At 39.5% G+C, this 23,434-nt stretch overlaps 1 protein-coding gene across 2 annotated transcripts in view; it reads left to right on the top strand.

The window, feature by feature from the left end:
- Nucleotides 1-23,434, top strand: part of AMOT (angiomotin) — a 69,352-nt gene that overhangs the window by 34,716 nt on the left and 11,202 nt on the right. Inside the window, exons 1-5 of one of the 2 annotated variants that reach the window (XM_073641145.1) lie at nucleotides 7,100-7,338; nucleotides 8,670-9,114; nucleotides 9,388-9,532; nucleotides 11,499-11,591; nucleotides 19,776-19,921. In XM_073641145.1, the coding sequence (XP_073497246.1) occupies nucleotides 7,268-7,338; nucleotides 8,670-9,114; nucleotides 9,388-9,532; nucleotides 11,499-11,591; nucleotides 19,776-19,921 (900 nt within the window). In that variant the 5' untranslated portion in view covers nucleotides 7,100-7,267. Of the gene's footprint in view, nucleotides 1-7,099; nucleotides 7,339-8,669; nucleotides 9,115-9,387; nucleotides 9,533-11,498; nucleotides 11,592-19,775; nucleotides 19,922-23,434 lie in introns of those variants that run through there. The other variant, XM_073641144.1, reaches the window with a different exon arrangement.

The raw sequence follows: 23,434 nt of genomic DNA, 5'->3' as shown, positions 1-23,434 counted from the left end.
TGTATACCTTAATAAAAGCTTTGATGTTGTCAAGTACTGCATTCTTATGTGATACTATGGGTGACTATGGACCAACCGTGGTCAGCAGCTCTCTCTGCCTTGTAACGCCGCCGCTCCTCCGCCAATGATTGACGTGGATGACGACTTGTACTTCACATAACCAGCAAAGCCTCACACCTGCACATGCACAGGCTCTCTTCAATCTGTGTATATCAATCATAGGTGGAGGAGACAGAGAGAGGCACCAAGCGTGGTCCGGAGACGCCCATCAGGCCTCTTGGTGCACATTAGAGTGCAGCTCTGGACAACTTCAAAAGTTTTTTTTTTAAGTTATACAGTTGCTACCTGGGGGATATAGCGGGCTTGTTAGAAATGTATTAAAAGATGGAGAAAGTGGTGGCAATGGCTTTCATCAGTAAAACAATGTCAGGTTCCCTTTAAGGCCATTTGTATTCTTGGATATTTTATGATGTGATCACATTTGAATAATTTTCAAACACATGAGATTTTTCTAGTTAACTCTTGACCTATCGAATGACTCCTTATATAACATGGGCGGATCCCGGGATAGAATAAAGTTTTTGTATCTTTTTTGTATGTTGCGTATATATACATATTATGGTGAGTTTTTAGAAAACACAGTACATGTGAATATTTGAACATTTTGCATTGTGCCGTTCCTCTGTTCTACCATCCAGTAATGTATAAATAAATTTACTAAAAGATGTTACCAGTTAGGGGGGTGTCCCTGCACACTGACACTGTCCAACCAGTGATAACACCGGTAGGAACACACCCCTTTGACAAGAGGAATGATAACACCTAGTTGTCAGTTTTATCCTAAATTTTAAGAAGGAAGAGCACAACACCGAATTCTAAGAAAAGATGCTTCAGAATTGTTAATTCACGGGTAATGCAAGAATTTATTAAAACCGACTTGTCAGGAATGATGATGGGTCCTTTTTAAGATGCAAGCATAGTTTGCATTTTGCTGGCAGGTTTTGCAGAGGAAGTTGTAGAACAATTAGGGTGGAATATTGTGGATTTTACCTGTGGATTTGCGCAGGTGAAGTCAATGGCAGATTCTCGTAGCTGGTAAGTGGACGAGATCTTACAAATCTACCCATATGATTTTTCTTAATGAAAATCGATCTTTACATCCTCAGCTTATCAATATCTGTGAATCAGCCTGAAAACCTGCGTGTAACATACAGACATTGCTACAGAATTGCCAATGAAAAATCTGCTGCATGATGACCCACAGAGAACAAGTTATTAGGGAGCTATAAGTTATGCTATAATTGACTCCAAATGTGAAACTTCAGTGTGCCTTTATATGAATCTAATGGGTAGCATATCGCCTGACATGCCAATGTAGGGAGCCTTATAAGCCATGCAATGCTCCTCTGGGAAATTAAAGATGAACATTGCTTATTGGCAGCAGCAATCCTAAAACTCAATATTGACCCTTTAACAAGCCTGGCCACATGACTCAGGATAAAAACCAAACCAGAATATCATCATAAATATAGACTTAAATTGCTAAAATATAATATTTATTAAATCCACCTAAAATTGTCGTACTGACAAAAAATACAAAACTGTGCGTATGTACAGTACAGACCAAAAGTTTGGACACACCTTCTCATTTAAAGATTTTTCTGTATTTTCATGACTATGAAAATTGTACATTCACACTGAAGGCATCAAAACTATGAATTAACACATGTGGAATTATATACTTAACAAAAAAGTGTGAAACAACTGAAAATATGTCTTATATTCTAGGTTCTTCAAAGTAGCCACCTTTTGCTTTGAAGACTGCTTTGCACACTCTTGGCATTCTCTTGATGAGCTTCAAGAGGTAGTCACCGGAAATGGTTTTCACTTCACAGGTGTGCCCTGTCAGGTTTAATAAGTGGGATTTCTTGCCTTATAAATGGGTCTGGGACCATCAGTTGTGTTGTGCAGAAGTCTGGTGGATACACAGCTGATAGTCCTACTGAATAGACTGTTAGAATTTGTATTATGGCAAGAAAAAAGCAGCTAAGTAAAGAAAAACGAGTGGCTATCATTACTTTAAGAAATGAAGGTCAGTCAGTGTGAACAATTGGGCAAACTTTGAAAGTGTCCCCAAGTGCAGTTGCAAAAACCATCAAGCGCTACAAAGAAACTGGCTCACATGAGGACCGCCCCAGGAAAGGAAGACCAAGAGTCACCTCTGCTTCTGTGGATAAGTTTATCCGAGTCACCAGCCTCAGAAATCGCAGGTTACCAGCAGCTCAGATTAGAGACCAGGTCAATGCCACACAGAGTTCTAGCAGCAGACACATCTCTTCAACAACTGTTAAGAGGAGACTTTGTGCAGCAGGCCTTCATGGTAAAATAGCTGCTAGGAAACCACTGCTAAGGACAGGCAACAAGCAGAAGAGACTTGTTTGGGTTAAAGAACACAAGGAATGGACATTAGACCAGTGGAAATCTGTGCTTTGGTCTGATGAGTCCAAATTTGAGATCTTTGGTTCCAACCACCGTGTCTTTGTGCGACGCAGAAAAGGTGAACGGATGGACTCTACATGCCTGGTTCCCACCGTGAAGCATGGAGGAGGAGGTGTGATGGTGTGGGGGTGCTTTGCTGGTGACACTGTTGGGGATTTATTCAAAATTGAAGGCATACTGAACCAGCATGGCTACCACAGCATCTTGCAGAGGCATGCTATTCCATCCGGTTTGCGTTTAGTTGGACCATCATTTATTTTTCAACAGGACAATGACCCCAAACACACCTCCAGGCTGTGTAAGGGCTATTTGACCAAGAAGGAGAGTGATGGGGTGCTATGCGAGATGACCTGGCCTCCACAGTCACCAGACCTGAACCCAATCGAGATGGTTTGGGGTGAGCTGGACCGCAGAGTGAAGGCAAAAGGGCCAACAAGTACTAAGCATCTCTGGGAACTCCTTCAAGATTGTTGGAAGACCATTTCTGGTGACTACCTCTTGAAGCTCATCAAGAGAATGCCAAGAGTGTGCAAAGCAGTCATCAAAGCAAAAGGTGGCTTCTTTGAAGAACCTAGAATATAAGACATATTTTCAGTTGTTTCACACTTTTTTGCTAAGTATATAATTCCACATGTGTTAATTCATAGTTTTGATGCCTTCAGTGTGAATGTACAATTTTCATAGTCAAGTAAATACAGAAAAATCTTTAAATGAGGTGTGTCCAAACTTTTGGTCTGTACTGTATAATATGTATGTAAAATAATATATATATATATATATATATATATATATATATACATATATACACACACACACAGTGCCTTGTGAAAGTATTTGGCCCCCTTGAACTTTTCTACCTTTTGCCACATTTCTGGCTTCAAACAAAGATATAAAATTCTATTTTTTGGGGGAAGAAACAACAACAAGTGGGACACAATCGTGAAGTGGAACGAAATTTATTGGCCATTTTAAACTTTTTAAAAAAATTAAAAACTGAAAAGTGGGGCGTGCAATATTATTGGGCCCCTTTGCTTTCAGTGCAGCAGACTCACTCCAGAAGTTCAGTGAGGATCTCTGAATGATCCAATGTTGTTGTAAATGACTGGTAATGATAAGTAGAATCCACCTGTGTGTAATCAAGTCTCCGTATAAATGCACCTGCTCTGTGATAGTCTCAGGGTTCTGTTTCAAGTGCAGAGAGCATCATGAAGACCAAGGAACACACCAGGCAGGTCCGAGATACTGTTGTGGCGAAGTTTAAAGCCGCATTTGGATACAAAAAGATTTCCCATGTTTTAAACATCTCAAGGAGCACTGTGCAAGCAATCATATTGAAATGGAAAGAGTATCAGACCACTGCAAATCTACCAAGACCCGGCCGTCCCTCTAAACTTTCATCTCGAACAAGGAGAAGACTGATCAGAGATGCAGACAAAAGGCCCATGATGACTCTGGATGAACTGCAGAGATCTACAGCTGAGGTGGGAAAGTCTGTCCATAGGACAACAATCAGCCGTACACTGCACATATCTGGCCTTTATGGAAGAATGGCAAGAAGAAAGCCATTTCTCAAAGATAGCCATAAAAAATCTTGTTTGAAGTTTGCCACAAGCCACCTGGGAGACACACCAAACATGTGGAGTAAGGTGCTCTGGTCAGATGAAACCAAAATCAAACTTTTTGGCCACAATGCAAAATGATTTGTTTGGCGTAAAAGCAACACAGCTCATCAACCTCAAAAAACACCATCCCCACTGTCTAACATGGTGGTGGCAGCATCATGGTTTGGGCCTGCTTTTCTTCAGCAGGGACAGGGAAGATGGTTAAAATTAATGGGAAGATGGACGGAGCCAAATACAGGACCATTCTGGAAGAAAACCTGTTGGAGTCTGCAAAAGACCCGAGACTGGGACGGAGATTTATCTTCCAACAAGACAATGATCCCAAGCATAAAGCAAAATCTACAATGGAATGGTTCAAAAATAAACGTATCCAGGTGTTAGAATGGCCAAGTCAAAGTCCAGACCTGAATGCAATCGAGAATCTGTGGAAAGATCTGAAAACTGCTGTTCACAAACGCCCTCCACCCAACCTCACTGAGCTCGAGCTGTTTTGCAAGGAAGAATGGGCAAGAATTTCTGCCTCTCGATGTGCAAAACTAATAGAGACATACCCCAAGTGACTTGCAGCTGTAATCGCAGCAAAAGGTGGCGCTACAAAGTATTAACTCAAGGGGACCGAATAATGCTGCACACCCCACTTTTCAGTTCTTAATTTTTTAAAAAAGTTTAAAATATCCAATAAATTTTGTTCCACTTCTCGATTGTGTCCCACTTGTTGTTGATTCTTCCCAAAAAAAATTTAATTTTATATCTTTATGTTTGAAGCCAGAAATGTGGCAAAAGGTAGAAAAGTTCAAGGGGGCCAAATACTTTCACAAGGCACTGTATATATAATAAACCACACCATAGGATATTGTCTGTCTCACCCTAATAGAACACCTGTGCTCGACCTCTACCTGGCAGCGGAGGTTGGCACCCTAGGGAAGACGAGATGGCATCCCTATTCCTCGGCGGCTGTCCCTAAATGACCTGGTGTGCCCTAACCAGATCAATGTAACCAACACATCACAAACCAAATAGATCAAAAAGATAGAGAACCACTGTCTACACACAATACCACTTTCACAGCATAGATATATAAAAAAAATAAGAGAAACCACTGTCCATACACAGTGTCAATTTCACAGTACTAAAGAGGTGAAAAACAACAACAACATCCATTAAATAGATAAAAGCATGATATAACAGATGATCATTTGTTTGGTCTTTTGGGGTTGACACCCTACATATTCAATATTGGTGCCCGCGCTCCTCGGCGGCTGTCCCTCTGATGTCCTGCAAATTCAATAATACATGCACCTAGTACGAACGACAGCACTCACAGAAGACATTCTTCCACTTTGACATCCTGATAACATATCAAATATGGAGCAATAGAAATAATGTTACTCATCCAATAGTCTTCATATCTACAAATATATCTCAAGGGCTGTCACATTGAAGAAGGATCATCTTTATTCTCATTTGCACAAGGAAAGACTAGAAGAAATGGGATGAAAGTGAATGGGAGGAGAAACAGATTAGATATTAGAAAAAACTTTTTGACAGTTAGGGTGATTAATGAGTGGAACAGGCGGCCTCGAGAGGTGGTGAGTTCTCCTTCAATGGAAGTCTTCAAACAGAGGCTGGACAGATATCTGTCTGAAACGATTTAGTGAATCCTGCATTGAGCAGGGGGTTGGACCAGATAACCCAGGAGGTCCCCCCCCCCCAACTCTACCATTCTATGATTCTATATAACCTCCTCAATTTGCAGACCTTTATATGGATGTGATGTCAACAAGTAAGTTTTAGAAGAGTATACACGATCGGCCATAACATAAGATAAATCAAGCTTATTCACTTTATTACAAAGGCACTGGTAAAGGAGTGGGATATATTAGGCACCGAACAGTTTTTAAAGTTTATGGTTAGGAAAGAGCATCTTGTAGGGTGGTCCACAGAAGGAGAGCCAATGAACCAACATCAGGGTCGTGGGAGCTCAATGTTCATGAATGTGTGAGGGTAGCGAAAGCTCATCCTCTGGTCCACAGAAAAGCTAGTGTAGCACAAATTGCTGAAAAGATAATGGTAAAAGGTGTCGGATCACACAGTACATCAGATCACTGTGTATCAGCTGCTGCAGACAGGTCAGGGTGTCTTTTCTGATCTCGGTCCACTGCTGATTATCACAAACATTGGGCATATGAACATCAGATCTGGATCATGGACCGATGGAGGAAGGTGGCCTGATCTGATCAATCACATTTTTTTTACATCATGTGGATAGCCATATGCGTGTTCCCTTCCAGGAAAAGAGGTGGCATCAACAGGGCTGTGGACTATGTGTCCATTTTGGTGGAGTCTGAGTCGGTATAAAATGGACCGACTTCTAAAATATATAATACATTGGGTACAGTAATGCAATGCAGGATGTTCTGTAAATGTTTTCATAAGAATTTGGGAAAGTTATGAAATGTCCTATAAATGTCTGTTCTCTTCCTGATCTAAGGATCTCGGCTTTTAGTTGAGATGAATCTGTGCTGCACTATGGCTCTACATAGAAGACTAGCCAATGGAGGCAATGTTCTCCTGGGAAGCCTCAGGTCCTGGCATCCATGTGGATGCTATCATACGTAGATTGGTGTATTGAAAGATGTTTGCATTTACGTTTCCCCTTACTTTGTGTACAGGTGCATTGCAGAGATGCTGGTCGGATGTGACACCATATTGTCGCAGCCGATAATATAGTTTGTACAAGCGCTTAATCTCTTAATAAGTATGTGTCTGAATTCGAGTAGAAGAAGGAGGTAGTGAAATGAGGTAGGGAAACCAGTCCTGTGCATTCTTGATGGCTGATAAATTACACCTCTGAATAGAGAGTTATGAGGGATGTGACCTACATTCCTATTAATGACACATGTATAGATCCACCTTCTGGATGTGGGCAGAAGCGATGTTACTGACTGGTCCTAACAGCTTCCGTCACACACAACATCACAGGCTTCCTGCCTTCAAGAGTTTATAATTTACTAGTCCTGCGAAGAACTCAAGCGTCTCCATAAAGGTTTTTATTAAAAAGCTGGTGTGCCTCCTGTCAGAAACCGTGCCTCATCGCTCTCCGGCCGACTCCTCTGCATAGAAGATGGAATAGACTGGGGGATTTGATGCTGACAAATGAGTTGGTTCTTCTAGAGGATGAAGAAGGGCGGGACCACCAAATAATTTGGAGAAAGCTGTAAGATCTCTGTATACTTAGGCTTCATTTCTGCTTTTCAAGTACTTTTTTTCTATTCTAGTAGTTGGTTTGTGCTTTTATAGCGTTGTTTTTGTGTCTATTCCTATGTTTGCTTTAGTTTTTTTGGATTGTTGGCTTTCTGTGAACACTCTTTTGGCTTGGCCAGTGAAGTGAAATTGAACTGTGCCTTGATCTGTTTGGCCCCTAAACATCCATCATATTTGCAATGTTATTTTGTGCGTTTAATTTTATTGGTTTTAGTTCTCTTTTTTCTGCTATATTATCTCTGCTTTTTGCTCCCAATTGGACTTATTTGACAAAAAGATGCATGAAGGCCATAAATAAGCTTACACTTGTATGTGATTTATGGTTTGCACTAAAGAGAGTTGTACATTGAAATAGTAACTGCACTTTATGTCTGCTGGGATAAATTTTGATGCAAAAATATCATTTATTTTAGTTTAGTTACAGATTATTATAAATTGCTTGCCCGCTGTTGCACATTGTGATACAACAATATAAATGCATATAATACATCCCACTCTTATAGCATTTTTTGGGGAGGCAGGTATTACTAGTGATGTAGTTTAAAGGGGTTTATCATCAAGATGTATGCCCTAGTAGGGAGTATGGACATGATAGAGGGGCTTCCCATTTCTAACCCTTTCAATCATCCTGAGAGAAAACCGCTAGAAAAGTTTGACCTGACCCGTCCTGTCCATGGTTGGCCATTTATTTCAATGGATGATATGTAATACTACAGGGATAAGGTATGAATGGGTTTTGATCAAAAGGTTGAGATTAATCTGAAAAAAGGGGTTAATTTGACAAGACAATGTCTTTAACACTCATATATAAATACTGCATAGCTGTGAGTTGCAGCAAAAATTGATTGCCACTGCATATGCCGTGCTCATTAATTTTAGTTCTAATTCTATACTTCTATACTTTAATATTGATGTATTTTTTTATATTTCTGAAAGTGACCCATTTTACTTCAGGATGAAGAGAGAAAAAGAAAATACAAAAAATAAATAAATGTGTGTGTGTGTGTGTGTGTGTGTGTGTATATATATATATATATATGTGTATATATATATATATATATATATATACAGTATATTAGATAGATATACATATATATATCTCTCTCTCTACACACGCACACACACATACACGCGCACACAAATATATTATCACATAATACTCATATATATATATTGGTGATTAATATATTTGTTTTTTTATATAATATATTTTATTTCTACATTTTTTGTATTTTTTTAAAGGGGCAGTTTATAGATAATTTTGTATTTTTTTGCATTCCTCAGGCAAAATCAGGATGTGCAGCAACATCTTCAGCAGAGGTCCCCACACTACCACAGTCCCACCTCTTCTCTTACGTCCCTGGGATCTATGAGCCTCATACAGTCCCCTCTACCATCCGTCATGTCACCATCTCAACAACAGCTTCCCTCCCCGAGCCATGGGGAATTCTTCCCCGGGACACCACGGCCTCATCAAATATCCAGCCAATTTCACCATGGAGATCTTTACCGCGTGTCTCAGACGTACCTTGGTCAGCAGCATCAGCAACTTCCACAAATGGACCCTGCAAGACCTCCTCCGTTACCCTCCCCTTATTCCCAGCTGCAGGGTGACCCGTTTGCCATTGTTTCCCGGGCACAGCAGATGGTTGCTGTTCTGTCTGAAGAGAACAGGTCTCTGCGCCAGGAGCTAGAAGGATGCTACGACAAAGTGGCAAGATTTCAAAAAGTAATTACATGGCATTGTAGTTTTTGTTTTGATGTTGTGATAATATCACAATATAATCTCTATTGTTTTACCATCTATTTTATTCCCTTTTTTTTCCTCTAAAAAAAAAAAAGACTGTAGTGCAGTTTTTTTATTGAGTATATGCTTTTTTTTCTTTTCTATCGTTCTAAGTTTGATCTCATTTGGGAAGGGAGGAAACAGGTGCAGTGTGTCATTACGGAGGGAGTGTATAGTTGGCCATGCTCCTCATGACGTTCTCTTGGCACATTGTAGATGGAGATGGAAATCCAGCGAGTCTCTGAAGCGTATGAAAATCTTGTAAAATCTTCATCCAAGAGAGAGACTTTGGAGAAAGCTATGAGAACAAAACTAGAGGGCGAGATCCGAAGGATTCATGACTTTAACAGGGACCTCAGAGGTACATTATAACAGTGAGAAAATGTATTGCTGCTCTGTCAGAGATGACTTTTCCTTATGCACAACACAATAATGCCTATGTTAAGGCACCAACATAATTATTTGCACTCTGAAACTTAGACCTAAGTTTTCCAACAGATTTTCTATTATATATTGGCTAAAATCACTTATTACAAGTATTATTTTTTTTTTCTTAATTCAAATGATTAATTCTTCATTTGTGCTGTTTTGTTTTTTCTATTGCTAGATACAAACATAAAAAGAATAATTCTCAGCATTACACTTCTTTCTTAGGGCTTGTTCACACGCTTGTTTTTTGCCATTTTGTTCCCGCACGTTATTCAAGGGTAAAAAGCTCTGCACTTTGCAATACCAGCAAAGTGAATGAGATTTCTGATATCTAATGTGCTTGCTGCTTATTCTTTCTTTATGGATTTTTAAACCATCAAAACATTTTTTTTTACAATCTGCAGCATGTCAATTCTTGCCAAATCTTTCACACACTCAAATGATTGGGGAAAAATGCAAGTAATATGTTAAAAAAGTGCATATTTGATGCAGTGCTTTTCCTGCCAACACTCCTGGTGCAGAAATATCTGCTGCAATTCTCAATGTGTGCACTCACAAACCCTTAGGATCCTTTAATTTAGGTTTTGGTTCCAGAAAAAGCATTTAAAAATGTCTTCTATCTGCGAAGGAGGCCTGACAGTGTTGTTAGGTTTTGTTCACATCACATAAACTTGGCAAAATTAGTGATATATATCATATAAGACTTATTATGGAATATGGTGTTTGCTTGGTTATATAAGTGATTGTATCAATTTATAGAATGAATGATAAATAATAAAACACAAAATGGATCAATTTTAGACCTGGTCATTTTTTGTTTTTAGTTATAAGAGCTCAGTAACCATCATTAATTACTAACTTCTGTTCTGTATCCTTTTTTTTCCTACATGGGTACAGATGATCATTCTACTTGAGAGGTAAATAAGAAATACAAGCTTTGTATTTCTTATTTACCTCTCAAGTAGAATGATCATCTGTACACATGTAGGAAAAAAAAAAGGAACATTTTTCCAGCTCACCTTCCAAGAATGAAATATCCAAAATGGTCCATGGCATCTGATGGTCTGGTAGACAGTGCACGGCAATGGATCTCAGCCAGCTAATGGATGACACAATATACAGTAGTTATATCATTAGGAGAAAAGAAAGTTCCAGCACTCGTCTTCAAAAAAATAAAAATAAATAAAATAAAACTTTTACTTTGTGAATGTAAAGAATAGCCTTATGAGCCTACGCGTTTCGAAACCAATATTAAATCATTCAAAACGCGTAGAATCCTAAAGTTATTCTTTTCTACTTTTATGTTGTTTTTTTATCATTAGATTTTAATCTTCTGAAATAAAGAATTCAGATTGTTTTATCTTTGAAGACGAGAGCGGAAACTTCCTTTTTGTTTAATCTTCTGTTCCCATACCTGTGCCGTGGGAATGCTGATAGCTGAATGATTTGCTTTTCGGAAGTGATGTTATTAGGAGGATTTGTTCACATGACTGTTTAGTTTAGGCATTCTCTCTCTTCAAATTGTTTGGGTGTTTCTTGTATTAAAGGCCCTGACACTTGTCATTATACTGTGACTCCTGCAAAAATGAGGAGTCATTTCCTTTTAATCTGCACATCCTATTCATCGAGTCTTATAAAGCACAATGGCCATCCAAAGCATGCAGCATAATGACCCGCAGATAATGGATATTCTGAAAAATCCATTCTCTACAAATCCCTTAAGAGATGAACCACTATTCATAAAGGTTGGAGGCTGGATGCCCCAATAAAGTCTTACCCATGTATGGCACATTGTCTGTGTATTTCTGTTTATATGCCCTGTCTGGGGTGAATTCCTCATTTTCCTATCTGCTTTGTTTGCATATAGATATATGATTTTTTACTTTTCTGTTTTTAAGAACGAATGGAAACTGCAAATAAGCAACTTGCAGCAAAGGAGATTGAAGGATCGGAGGAGAACAGGAAGACCATATCCCAACTACTAGGACAGAGTGAGTTCTCTGCTGCGTTCACCTGCTCTCAATGCTTGAAATGAATTTGTGTTAATTAAAACAAACTGAATTAACCAATCCTTAGTGATTTAAAATTCTTTTAAATCTATACAGCATATAAACTTTTAGTTTTAGTGTGTGCTTTGAGTTATTTTTTAATTTTTATTCTTCTATCCAATTTATTTTTACTGTAATCCATCAGACTTCAGAAAACCATCCCTAAATATTCCACGAAATCACATTTATCCCATGAATCGTATTGATTTTTGTAATCTTTTTTAGAATTTTTCTGAAACATGTATGACATGTATATTAAAGGGGGGAGCCACAGTGGTTGATTAGCTGATCCCTCTGGGTCCAGCGCCTGAATTTTCTGTATATAGCTTATTTTGCTAGTGGAAGATGTAATCGCTTGATTAACTTTGTTAAAAAGGAGCATTTTTGATAACCGAGGATTTCTGGTTATGTATTTGCCATATAACATTAAATAGGTTGTCTCCTTATGATAAGTTGTAATTGTTTTTTTAAAAACCAGCAATTTTGCAATTTATTTGTTACTAAAAATTTTCTCCAGTCTCCAGAAGGAAGGGATTTTTAATTCTGTAGTTTACTGCTCGTTGCCTAGAATATCGACCACCTGTACAATCTACTAGCGGTAGCTGGTCTCCTAGGCAAGGAGCACAAGCTCACAAGCGCTGCTTTAAAGCTGGCCAGGTCGCTGGATCCAGTCCGCTCCAGTGCTCCTACATTTTTCGGATGCTGCTGAGAAAAAGCTGCCTCTGCTTGTAGCATTGGAGAACACATAGTTCGGTTTATTTGGCAGCACGCCGCCCTCGGCAAGCAGGAAGATTGATCTCGAAAAAAAACAATTTAAAAGAATCTCTCTTTAATTAGAGACCTGATCGCCAGGAAAGGAAAGAGTGTATGTCTGCTTATTCAGTGTAATGTACCATACATTGCAGCCATTGGCGTGCAGGACTGTGTATGTTGCTACATGGATGATCCTAATCATCCAGAGAGAGATCCTCCACTAGTTAATGGCTGTGGGGATGCGCGCTCTTTCGTAGTCATCAGGTCTACACAGGCACGAAGTTGCTTGGTGCAAACAGGTAGATTTATTATAATCCATATGCAAATTGCCTCTTCAGAGAAAAAGAGGACTTGAACTCTATAGCGCCACCTATTAGAAGCAGCAATCCTACAAGTCACAATCAACCCTTTAACGAGTCGTGCAATATGACTTAGGATAAAAGCCAAATCAGAATCTCAATTTGCAGACACGATGTTTCGGGCTGTTGTCCCTCCTCCATTTATAATCCATAAATCTCCAGCACAAAAGGAAAACAAACAGCCTTTTCTCCAGCAATAAGGCAAGCCAAAAACTAAACAAACAGTTTGGTGTTATTCAGCCTCTAGCAGAGACTGACCAGCATACAAAAAGGTTTTTCCACCTCCACACACAGACAACACAGAGGACTTAAATAGTCCTACCAAAGCCTAGAGTGGAATTATAGGAGCAGCCAGTCCCTCCCAGCTCTACTAGTCGCTCCTAAAACCCAAACCCCAAAATTCAGTCCCTTTAAAAAAAAAATAAAAAAAATCCCCACAACAACCTCGGTGATTCATACCTCTCATCCAGGACCTTGCCTGCTACTTTCCTACACAGCTCATTGCTCTGTTTTATAAAGGGGGTAGCTATTTCCATGACATCTGAATACTCAAATAGGAAGTGTGGACATGAAACCAGTAGTGAAGTGTAACTCCCAGTTGCTGTCCATCTCTCATTATTTATATATTTGGAGTTGGGGGGTGCGTATTAAGGCCGCAGTCAAATAATGACCGCATTTTAGTGGGCATATTAAAGCTAGAAGACCCGCACTGCCTATAGTTTAACTCAGGTAAACAGGAATCTATATAGGGTTCTATGGGGATCTAAGTCCTGTTTAAGCTCAGGATGTAAAAATGCATTTGTGTTATTGGCGTCCGGATGAGCAAGAAAAAAAATCTACCGTATTCTAATGAGTTTTAGGAATTTAACTTATATGGGAGAAATGTCTGTGTGTGAGATGCTATTTCAACATGGGGCATCATTGATCAAGGCCGTTCAGTGTGATTGATTTAAAGAGCTCCTTTCATTTTATGTTACGGAAAAGGACATTTTTGGAAAAGCCCTATGGCAGAGCCTCCACCAACCACACTGAAGGATGTAAAAAGAAAGCTGACACAGTGTTGAGCATTTCTGCTGAAAATTGATTCCTTCTTTTCAAACAATACAAGTGAAATGAAAAGTGTAGCTAATGATTAGTAGCTGGGCGTGGGGAGGCAACTCTGTCCCTTTAAATGAAATGAGTGGCGATTTGGGTTCTATGTCATTGTGTTCAGTAATTTGTAGAAACAAAGGCTTTTAAAACTCCTTGTATTGATGTCTGAATCTGCGGTATGATTTAGTATTTTGCTTCATCTGGATCCTCTGGTGTTTGAAGTTTGAGGCTTTCATCTCCATTTTTCCCACCCTTTGGAAGGAGGGGTGATATTATGTGGTTCCTTGTATGTAGCCAAGCTTTAGAAAAATTAAAAGAATTTTGAGCTACAGTAAAGCGGACAATCTTGTTCAGAAACACAGCTAATTGTTTGTGCAAATTAAAGGTGTTTACATATTTTGTGTGGGAGTTAACCAGCCAGACCATACTTTCTGTGGGAGTTGCCTCATTTCTCTTTTACAATGAAATTTCTGTGTCATCTTTCTTTAATACCCAGTATATTTGTTTGCCTTTTGAGTACCGGGAAATGGAGAGATGTTTATTGTAGATTAGTTAGTTTTCTAGCATAGCTGGACAGATACCCATAGGCTATCATCAACTCACGCTTTGAAGACCTGAACCGTGTATAAAAATAAGGACATCTGGCCTCCGATCGTTAAAAGAAAACTTTCAGAATGCTTTGAATTCAAAACTAAAAGCTCATATTTCTCATCTTCTGCCTTTCTTTTTTTGACACTTCAAATTCTCTACCAGTCTCTATGTACTTCCTCCTCTGCCCAGACAGACATGTGATCGCTGCAGCCAATCGCTGGCTGTAACACTGGTGCGTTGATCACCACTTTAGGCAATGATTGGCTACAGTGGTCACGTGTGTTCAAACTGATCAGAAACTGGTGGGAAACCCAGGAAGTGTCCAAATGGGAGCGATTCGAAATCCTTAAGGTGTTCTATTTTGTAGCATACTGATAGGTTTGTTTGTTTTTTTCCAGTGGCCCGACAAACCATTTTAACATTATATTTTCAACAGCAGAACCGTAATATCCCATTGTGAGCTAAATATCACCTAATCTATGTAGACAAGAACACATGTTAAGTTTTACACATTTCTTGGCCTTCCATGATGTTTTGGTGTATATCATGTAAAAATAAACTACCTGAGCCATAACTTGTATGAAATGGCCCACAGTCAGGGATGGACGGGGACATAGCCCCGAGTCACAGTACATGTGGAGAATGTTGAACCAGGCAACAACATTTTAATTTGACCTGCCCGAACAGAGTCTTGTTACTCTTCTTTCTAGCCCTTCTGCTCTCACTAGATCAGTAGTCGTTAGCCAATTGTAGAAACAGCAGAACATCATATAGAGTCATGTTGCAAGAATGAAAGCTGAACATAGACATTAGATAGCTGTTGGTCGAACTATTGTTTGGCTGAGTGTTCCTGCGTCCTCTATTAAAGAGCCACTGCCAGAAAAATCTGGCAGTGTCTTATCTCCCCACCGAATAAAATGATTTGGCGATTGAATTCCAGCTGCACAATTCTTATGTCCACCCACGTAAACTGTCTGGGTCTGACAGTCGGGAGGACAACTTTAAGAGATTAGCTATCTATTGTCTCTATATGCACATAGCTGCAAAAAAGTTTTTACATTTATTTTTCGGTTATTTCAATTGTTTGTCTCATGAAGATGATCCCCTTTCTTATATCCCGTATTAGAGCGCATGAACATCAGAGAGGGGTCCCCTTATTGCGGACCTGGCCTGTCCATACAGTATCAGGTATATAAACAGGCATTCTTTTGGACTAACCGCCTAGCGATGTTACATTCTCCCTTCAGCTTGGGATGCAGGGGAAATGTCCAGTCAGAAGTAGTTAGAGAAGCCGGACTCATGACGATCAGCTGGCTGACGCTGTCCATTATTGCATAAATGTAATTTTTAATTCCGCACCGTCCTTTCCATTTATATTGGCAGGCGGAGGATAGTCTACCTTGGTTTTCTCAGGGCTGCTCTCGTAAGCCGGTAAAGACAGCAATTAGTTGTGTCAGTGTTACACTTTCAGTAGATGCAGAAAGATGAAAGCGTCTTCAAGAGCTCATTACAAGTGGCAGGCTTTGCTTTAGTCTTGTTCACGTGTAAACCTTTGCCCTGATTCACCTTCCTCCCACAGCCGTGGTTCAGGAATGCAGCTTTACAGGTCGGCCAGTGACTGGGTGGTAATGGCTGCAAGGACTCTGATTATTACTGTTACTAGTCTCATGCAGTGTAGCAATTATTTCACCAGTCCTCTTCTGTCATAGTGGAAAAAGTACCATGATTTCATTCCTGCCTCTCTGACTTTCTCTTGTCTGATCATCTACATTCTTGTACTCATTTGTTGGAATTGATATTTGTTCCTCTTCCATTAAACTGGGACTTTCCAAGTGATTACTTTCCCCAGTAAATTCCACTAGATTCCTTACATGACTTCATCTTTCTTCCCTTGAAGCGCATAAATCATTCTCTAAATTTGGCACCTACGGTGAAATAACTGCCTAGAGTTCTAAAATGTCACAAAAATAATCTTTGTCATTTGATTATACATTAATAAGTATGAACCTGATTCATCTAGGTAAGATTTCCTATAGATTTGATGTAAATATTTGACATGGTACTGATATAATTGCTGCTGACCAGCAAAAACACTTAAAGAAGTTGTACACTACTTGGGCAACTCCTTCTCATACCCCACGCTTGACCCCGATAAAATAAAAAAGCTTATACTCCCTTCCCGTGTCGGCGCCATTCCCATGGTGTCAGCACTCGCTCTCCTGCCCGGGGGGTTGTTGTGACACGTGACCCCGGCGCCCAGTCAGTGCTGGCATCACGGTCCCTGTCTCCTGTTGAATTGAACATGAAGAGGAAGTTGAAGATCAGCTGCAGCCCGGACATCCACTTAATGTTCAATTTGTCTGAAGTCCGAGACAGTAACGCCAGTGCTGATTGGGCACCGGCGTCACATGTCACAACAACCGCACGGGAGTCCCGGTGTAACAGGCCATAGTATACCCCAAATCCAGACTATACCCGGGGTTAAAGCGGCCTAGGCTTGATTATACCCAGGGTACATTATAGCCTAGGCCAATTTATAAATTGGTCTCGGCCATTTCATACCCCCTCATGCCAGATTATACCCCCTTGATATCAGCAGCATTGAGTGATATACTCAAAAATTACTTAATTTTTCAACATCTTAATGGGGGTTCAGGTTTGTCAGGTAAGTTATGCGAGAAGATAACTGACTTAAATCTTAAAGTTCTAAACTCATAGACTTTTATTACTTGAACCAGAAAAACTTCAGTCAGTAAAAATATTAGACTTTCAGAAAGATATAATGAGGTAAAGAATTCTACCGCACTTCTCAGTAGTTTCACATTAAAGTAAAAGCACATATCTAGAACATTATAATGCAATTGTAATGTAATATTCAACTAATTTGACTGTTATAAAAAGTCATAACTTCCTGAAAATTCATAAAATAGAAAATAGAGGGGTATATTGTAGCCTGGAGGGGTATAGTTTGGCCTATGCTATTTTACACCCTTGGGTATAGTTTGGCCTAGAATAGTTTATCCCCCGAGGTATACTCTGGCCTGGGCCAAACTATACCCGGGTTTAATCCGGATGGAGGTAAATTTGGCCTGTTACACCAGGACAGCGAGTGCTGACACTGCTGGAACGGCGTCAGCACGGGAGGGGAGTATAAGCTTTTTTATTGTATCAGGGCCAAACATTTAGTTGTCTTAGTAGGGTTGTCTTAGTAGTGGACAATCCCTTCAAATTTTACTTTTATTTCAAATGAAAACTTGCCCAAAATGCAAATTGTTAATAATTAGATAATTCCATATATCAATATCACACCATTGCTGACGGTAACTGGGGGGACATACCATACTTGCAACTTTCTTGCTTCATTACACTTTTCAGAATTTAATGGGTTTAATAAAACTTGCGCCAGAAATCACCACAAATTGTAACATAAAGCTATTTCTGCTTATAGCAGGTTTATGACTTGGCATATGAAAACTTTACTTAATGGGGTTGTACCACTGATCTCCTGCCTCATGGCTTACAAGGGAAAGGGGCAGTAAGGGAACTAGGAGCAAAGAAAAAAGCAAAATGGGGTCCTATCCGAGTAACAATTTAACCTAGTAGAGTGGTGTTCACACAGCAATGTCAAGGCATAGAATTACAGCTGCTGCAGGTCCATTGGTCTTCTGACCGGAAAATTTTGTAAAAGGGAGTACAACATGGATTTTTCCGCGTTGCTGATAAGTAAATGTAGATCCAAGATACACGAAGATAATACTGCGGTTATTATAAGTTGTCGCGTTTCGAAGGTTCTATACTTCTTCCTCAGAACATAACCACATGGTTATATTTGTGTTCTGAGGAAGAGGTTTGGAAACTTCAAAACGCGTTGACTAATAAAAACCGCAGTATTATCTTCGTGTATCCTGGATCTACGTTTACTTATCAGCAACGCAGAAAAATCCATGTTGTACTCCCTTTTACTAGAGGTAAATGGGCAGACAGTTCTGATTGACAGTTTGGACCAGTTGCTTAAACTGTGTTCTTTTTAGGGGCTCAGAAGCCAATCTGACTGGCTTCAGAGCAGCACTTACAAGCTCGATTTGGAATAGCTAGTTTGTGCGGCGCTCATTGCCTAGGAGTCCGGCCACTGCGGATTACAGAGTTGGTTGTTAACTTGGTCAACAGGCAGTACACGAAAGAATTACAAATCCCTCTGTTCATGGGAACGGAGAGGAATTTTAACAAGAAGTCATTTGCAAAGTTGCTTATATTTATAAGCACTTTGCAAGTTTAACCATTTATAATGATGAGACAATCACTTTAATAAATATTCTCTGGAATAGGGTACATCAGGCACAATGGAAAATGAAACATGTAGTAAGAATCTATTAAAGAAAAAAAAAAGTGACATTTCTGTCGCCTTGTGGATATTTGTGCATCATTTTAGGGGATATAATGAGACATTTTCTTCCTCCTAAATGTGCTTTCATACTTTTATCAGTGATATAAACAAAAAAAAGGCAATAAATCATCTTTGCTTCACAAACTCAATGATTCGTCAAAAAAATGTAAAATAACTTTAATTTCTGTTCTGATCATATTCTTTCTCAGTATCAGCCGATCTTTTCCTTGAATGATTTGTTCATCATCATGGCATTTTCTTGGTGAAACTACACCCACTTTTTGCCCTGTTAGCAATTTTTGTTTCTGTCATTGATTTATGCCCTAGAGAGTTGTACAGAAACACACCCATCACTCCAGCAACGCCCAGATGTTTGTTGTGCGTGGCTGGGAATAGAGGGATGTGGGTGATGTTGTTTATAATTACGTTTTAACTGAATGAGTCAAAGGATTGGCACCAGCAACGAGGGAGCGACTGCAGGAACAATGACGGCCATTTAAAGATCGCCGTGCTCTCCGCAGAATAAAACAAGTATTATGTATTAGAGGTCGGAAATCTGTCACTGGGGATATTGAACAACTTCTTTCTGATGGGAAAGAGCAGCATTATGTTCAGATAACATGGAAAGACGCTGTCGTGTGATTTACCATATTATTCAATAGAAACAAAAATATGCTAAATTCTGCAGCTTTCATTCTTCTACCTGGTTCCTCCATAAAGTGTCACATAATGCATGGCAAAGCCATTTTCCAAGATTTAACAGTTTTGTTATTGTTTTATCAAATGGCCATGAATATATGACAAATGTGAATTTCTGCTACTCAAATATTATCACAGTGCTTAAAACTGAAACATGAGATCCTTAGGCTGCAGATATCATATACTTAATGTATCTATTGTACAATTTGCAGAAGACTCTAAACATTGTTATTTTCTTTTTTTTTGCAGACAAAGATCTGCAAAGAGAGAAAGAGAAGCTGGAAATGGAGTTATCCTCCATGCGGTCCATGAATGAGGACCAAAGAAGGCATATTGAGATCCGAGACCAAGCCCTAAACAATGCACAAGCCAAGGTGGTGAAGCTGGAGGAAGAAGTAAGTTTTAAAGTTCTATAGTGTTCAGTCAAAAATATCCAAGATTATATTCGTATTATAAGTTAACTTCTTTACAATGTAATGCCTCATACATCAGGTGCGGGCGTATGGAGCGGGCTCAGGAGCTGAGCCTGCTCCATACATGGCAAGTGACAGCTGTGTTAAACAGCTTGCACCTGGGTATAACTGCAGTGATCAAAGCTCAGTTTGTTTTCTGCAGTTTTAACCATTTAGATGTCTGTAGCTCACCCCTGCCCACCCCCACGCAATGCAATTACAGGGGCCTACATACAGGTACATCGATGGGAATTTTTTTTTATGCAAAATGGTGACACAACCAAATGTTTTTGGTTTGGTATTCATTGCACAAAAACACTATAAAAAGAAAACCCAAAGAACAATGATGGAATTCCAGAACTTTTTACTCTATTTATCAGTACAATGGATAGTAAAGTGAATAGTGTCATTCAAAACTGCAACTCATCCTGCGAAAAACAAGACCTCCTATGTCTATGTTGACACAAGAATATGGTTTTTGGAAGAAAGGTAGAAAGAAACAAAAATAGAAAGAAAAAAAAATAGCTCAGGTGTGAAGGGTTCAAGTGTGTTCCAGCCTTAAAGGAAACAACATTCACCCTCTTGATCCGTTTTAGGTCTCTGCTTCCCGGTCCCATCTGCGGCACACAGGAAATGGTTGTAAATGCCTGCTTAGCCAATCAGTGCTTTAGGAAGTTCCCATTTTGACCATTGATTGGCTGATCGGGCATTTCTGGAAATTTCCTGTATGTTGAGGATGGAACTAAGAAGCAAAGACTATTGGATATAGGTGAGTGCCAGAGCGTAAACTGCAGGGGATAAAGTAAAGTGCGTTTTATTTCTTTTATTATTTTAAGCAGCTTGAGGCATATAGAAAAAAAATCCTGGGTGAACCCTTTAATGTCTCTTTTCACTGTAATTGTGGAACAGCTCTTTCCTCCATTCTTTTTAGTGTAAGTTTTCGTTCTAGACACACTTGGCCAATCATATGAAGCTGATCAGCAGGCATCATTAATTTACAGCACATGCGATTGGTTAAATCTTAGTCTGAGGTGCAACCATTGAAGTCTAGGTTTCCGAACAAGTCTGTGTTAAGTGAAAATTGTTTGGTTTTTTTTTTGCAAAAATATTCTATGAACTTTATATAAGCAATTGATAATATACTTCATATGTTTTTTGAGACCACGTTATTTTCTAAAAAGATGAGAAAATAAGTTTGCAAGGCTGACAAATATGGTTTTGGCCACCTTTTAATCATCTTCATAAAGATTTTAAATGTTGGCTGCTGATTAGTAAAAACCCTGCTTCTCCTCACTCCACACATTCCACCAGAGTTTTACCACTCGTGCTTCCGTAAGTGGCTCAACATTCCCAAAACTGTCAGCTCCCGGCTTGTAATGATGCACAGATTGCCAGGCTTGACTTTTTTACTGCCGCATTTACCCATTTCATTCTAAAGCTAGACTAGAAATGCCGTCTACTCTGCTGGGAGTCTGGGAAGTGTCTGAGAAAGGAATTTTTTAGTAAATGAAGATGGATTTTTTTTTTTTATAAATTTTCTTGTTTTACGGTCTGGAACTCATCAGACACTTTGTAACATTCCACAAGGAGAAGAACGTTGTTGATCCGGCTGCAAGACCGGTGGGACAACCCACACTGCTGCATGCCTCCAGCGTCCACATGAAGCAAACACCTAATCCCTTTTTAATAGAGTTAAAATTGAAAAATCAAATAAAAAAGTCAGAATACTTGTCAATAATACTTTACTCCGTATTGAACTACATAATAAGTAATGATGAACCGTTTTGCATCATGTCATAATTTAGAGCGATTAGGATATTGCACACAGTAATAAATATTGTAGGCGTGAATTAATGTTCACTAGGACAAATTAGGCCAGCGTTTGTCTTAATATACAAAGCAATAATGTAAGCAACCCTGAATAGCTGTAGTGCAATGCCTGGCATGTCTAGTGTTTATATGGCACCCCTGCTAGCTAACTGGAATAATGCAGAAGGTGAGTGGGATTTAGTATCACAAAGATCCTACAGAGAAGCCGCCATACATATTCATGCACGTCAATATATCATTAAGTGTTAGGGCTAAAAGTCATAGTTCTGTGGCATGTTCTTGGCCATCTTTTGTGTTTTGCTCAAGTGTGATGACAATTATGACTCTGTGATGGACCGGCATCTCCGGCCAACCTTATACCATAAGCGGTATCCTGAGCAGCAAGCATAAACAGAGGGGATTCCTCTCATAGTTCTGTCAAGTGCATACTCAAAGAGACTTTGCTTGGCAAGGGCTCGGGATATACTGGATGCTTTACATACTAGAACTGGACCATAAAAGGCAGGAGAACATAATGTGGGCACATCGCTGCCTATTCCTGCATGACGCTGTACATTCAGCTCTTTCCTTGGCTTATAAGTGTACTGTATTCCAAATATCTTGCTTGAAAAATCCTAACAACGATTATCAAAGAACAAAGCAGAATATAACTTACATGCAATTTTTTGTATAAATGCTGATTCTGTTTCCCAAGGTAATAAAATTAGGAGTGGTCTTGTTTTAGCCCAGTATGGGGGGGGGTGCATGGTAATGAACTGGGAACAGTTTTTTATACTTTGAATTGTATGCTTCTCTCTTTGTAAGAGTAATTAAACTCTGAAAAGTGTCTATTTGGATTTGTGTTACGTCATGGACATAAAGTGGTTAAGGAAAATTCTCATCTCTTTGAAATGTGACCAAACTGGTATAGAGCTGCTCAGCCTCCCATACAAGCAGGTAAGGACAGGTCTCCTAAGTGATATTCTCACTCACCTGTTCTGCCAGTTATAGGATGGGGAATATCTAGTCATCCAAAGACCTTTCCAACCAGCGGGTTTAGACTCCACTTCCTTTAGGAGACAGATCTATGCTGACAGCGTAGACTGCGGCTGGATACAGTTCATTGTCTTCCCCATACACATTAAACTCAAGTTGGCTGAACTTGCCTATATCAGCGGACCATGTAATATGTTTTGAGGCTTCCTAAAGCCCCCCGATACACAAGAGCTAGCGGACAGCTGAATATTGGTTAAGCCGATCGCTTTATTTTATTATTTATTATGCTTACTTATATAGTGCTGTCATATTCCCCAGCGCTTCACAGACATCATCATCACTGTCCCCATTGGGGCTCACAATCTAGACTCCCCTATCAGTATGTCTTTGGAGTGTGGGAAATAACAGGAGAACAGATATTGTCCTTGATGGGATTTGAACCCAGGACCCCAGTGCTGCAAAGCTACAGTGCTACCCACTGAGCCACTGTACATAACCAACAAGTATTATTCCCGACTCTTACATACACAAGAGCAAGGTTGGCGGGTTCGAACGATAATGTACATGGGGGCTTTTACGCTTTCCTGATAATAGTAAGATTACAATAATGTTTAAATTAAAACAAGAGCTGTCTGGCAATTGCTTTTTCCT

Source organism: Phyllobates terribilis, unplaced genomic scaffold (assembly GCF_046119375.1).
Source record: "Phyllobates terribilis strain yellow unplaced genomic scaffold, ASM4611937v1 Scaffold_7__3_contigs__length_470593459, whole genome shotgun sequence".
In the NCBI taxonomy this organism is placed as follows: domain Eukaryota; kingdom Metazoa; phylum Chordata; class Amphibia; order Anura; family Dendrobatidae; genus Phyllobates; species Phyllobates terribilis.
This window is presented reverse-complemented; position numbering and strand designations above follow the sequence as displayed.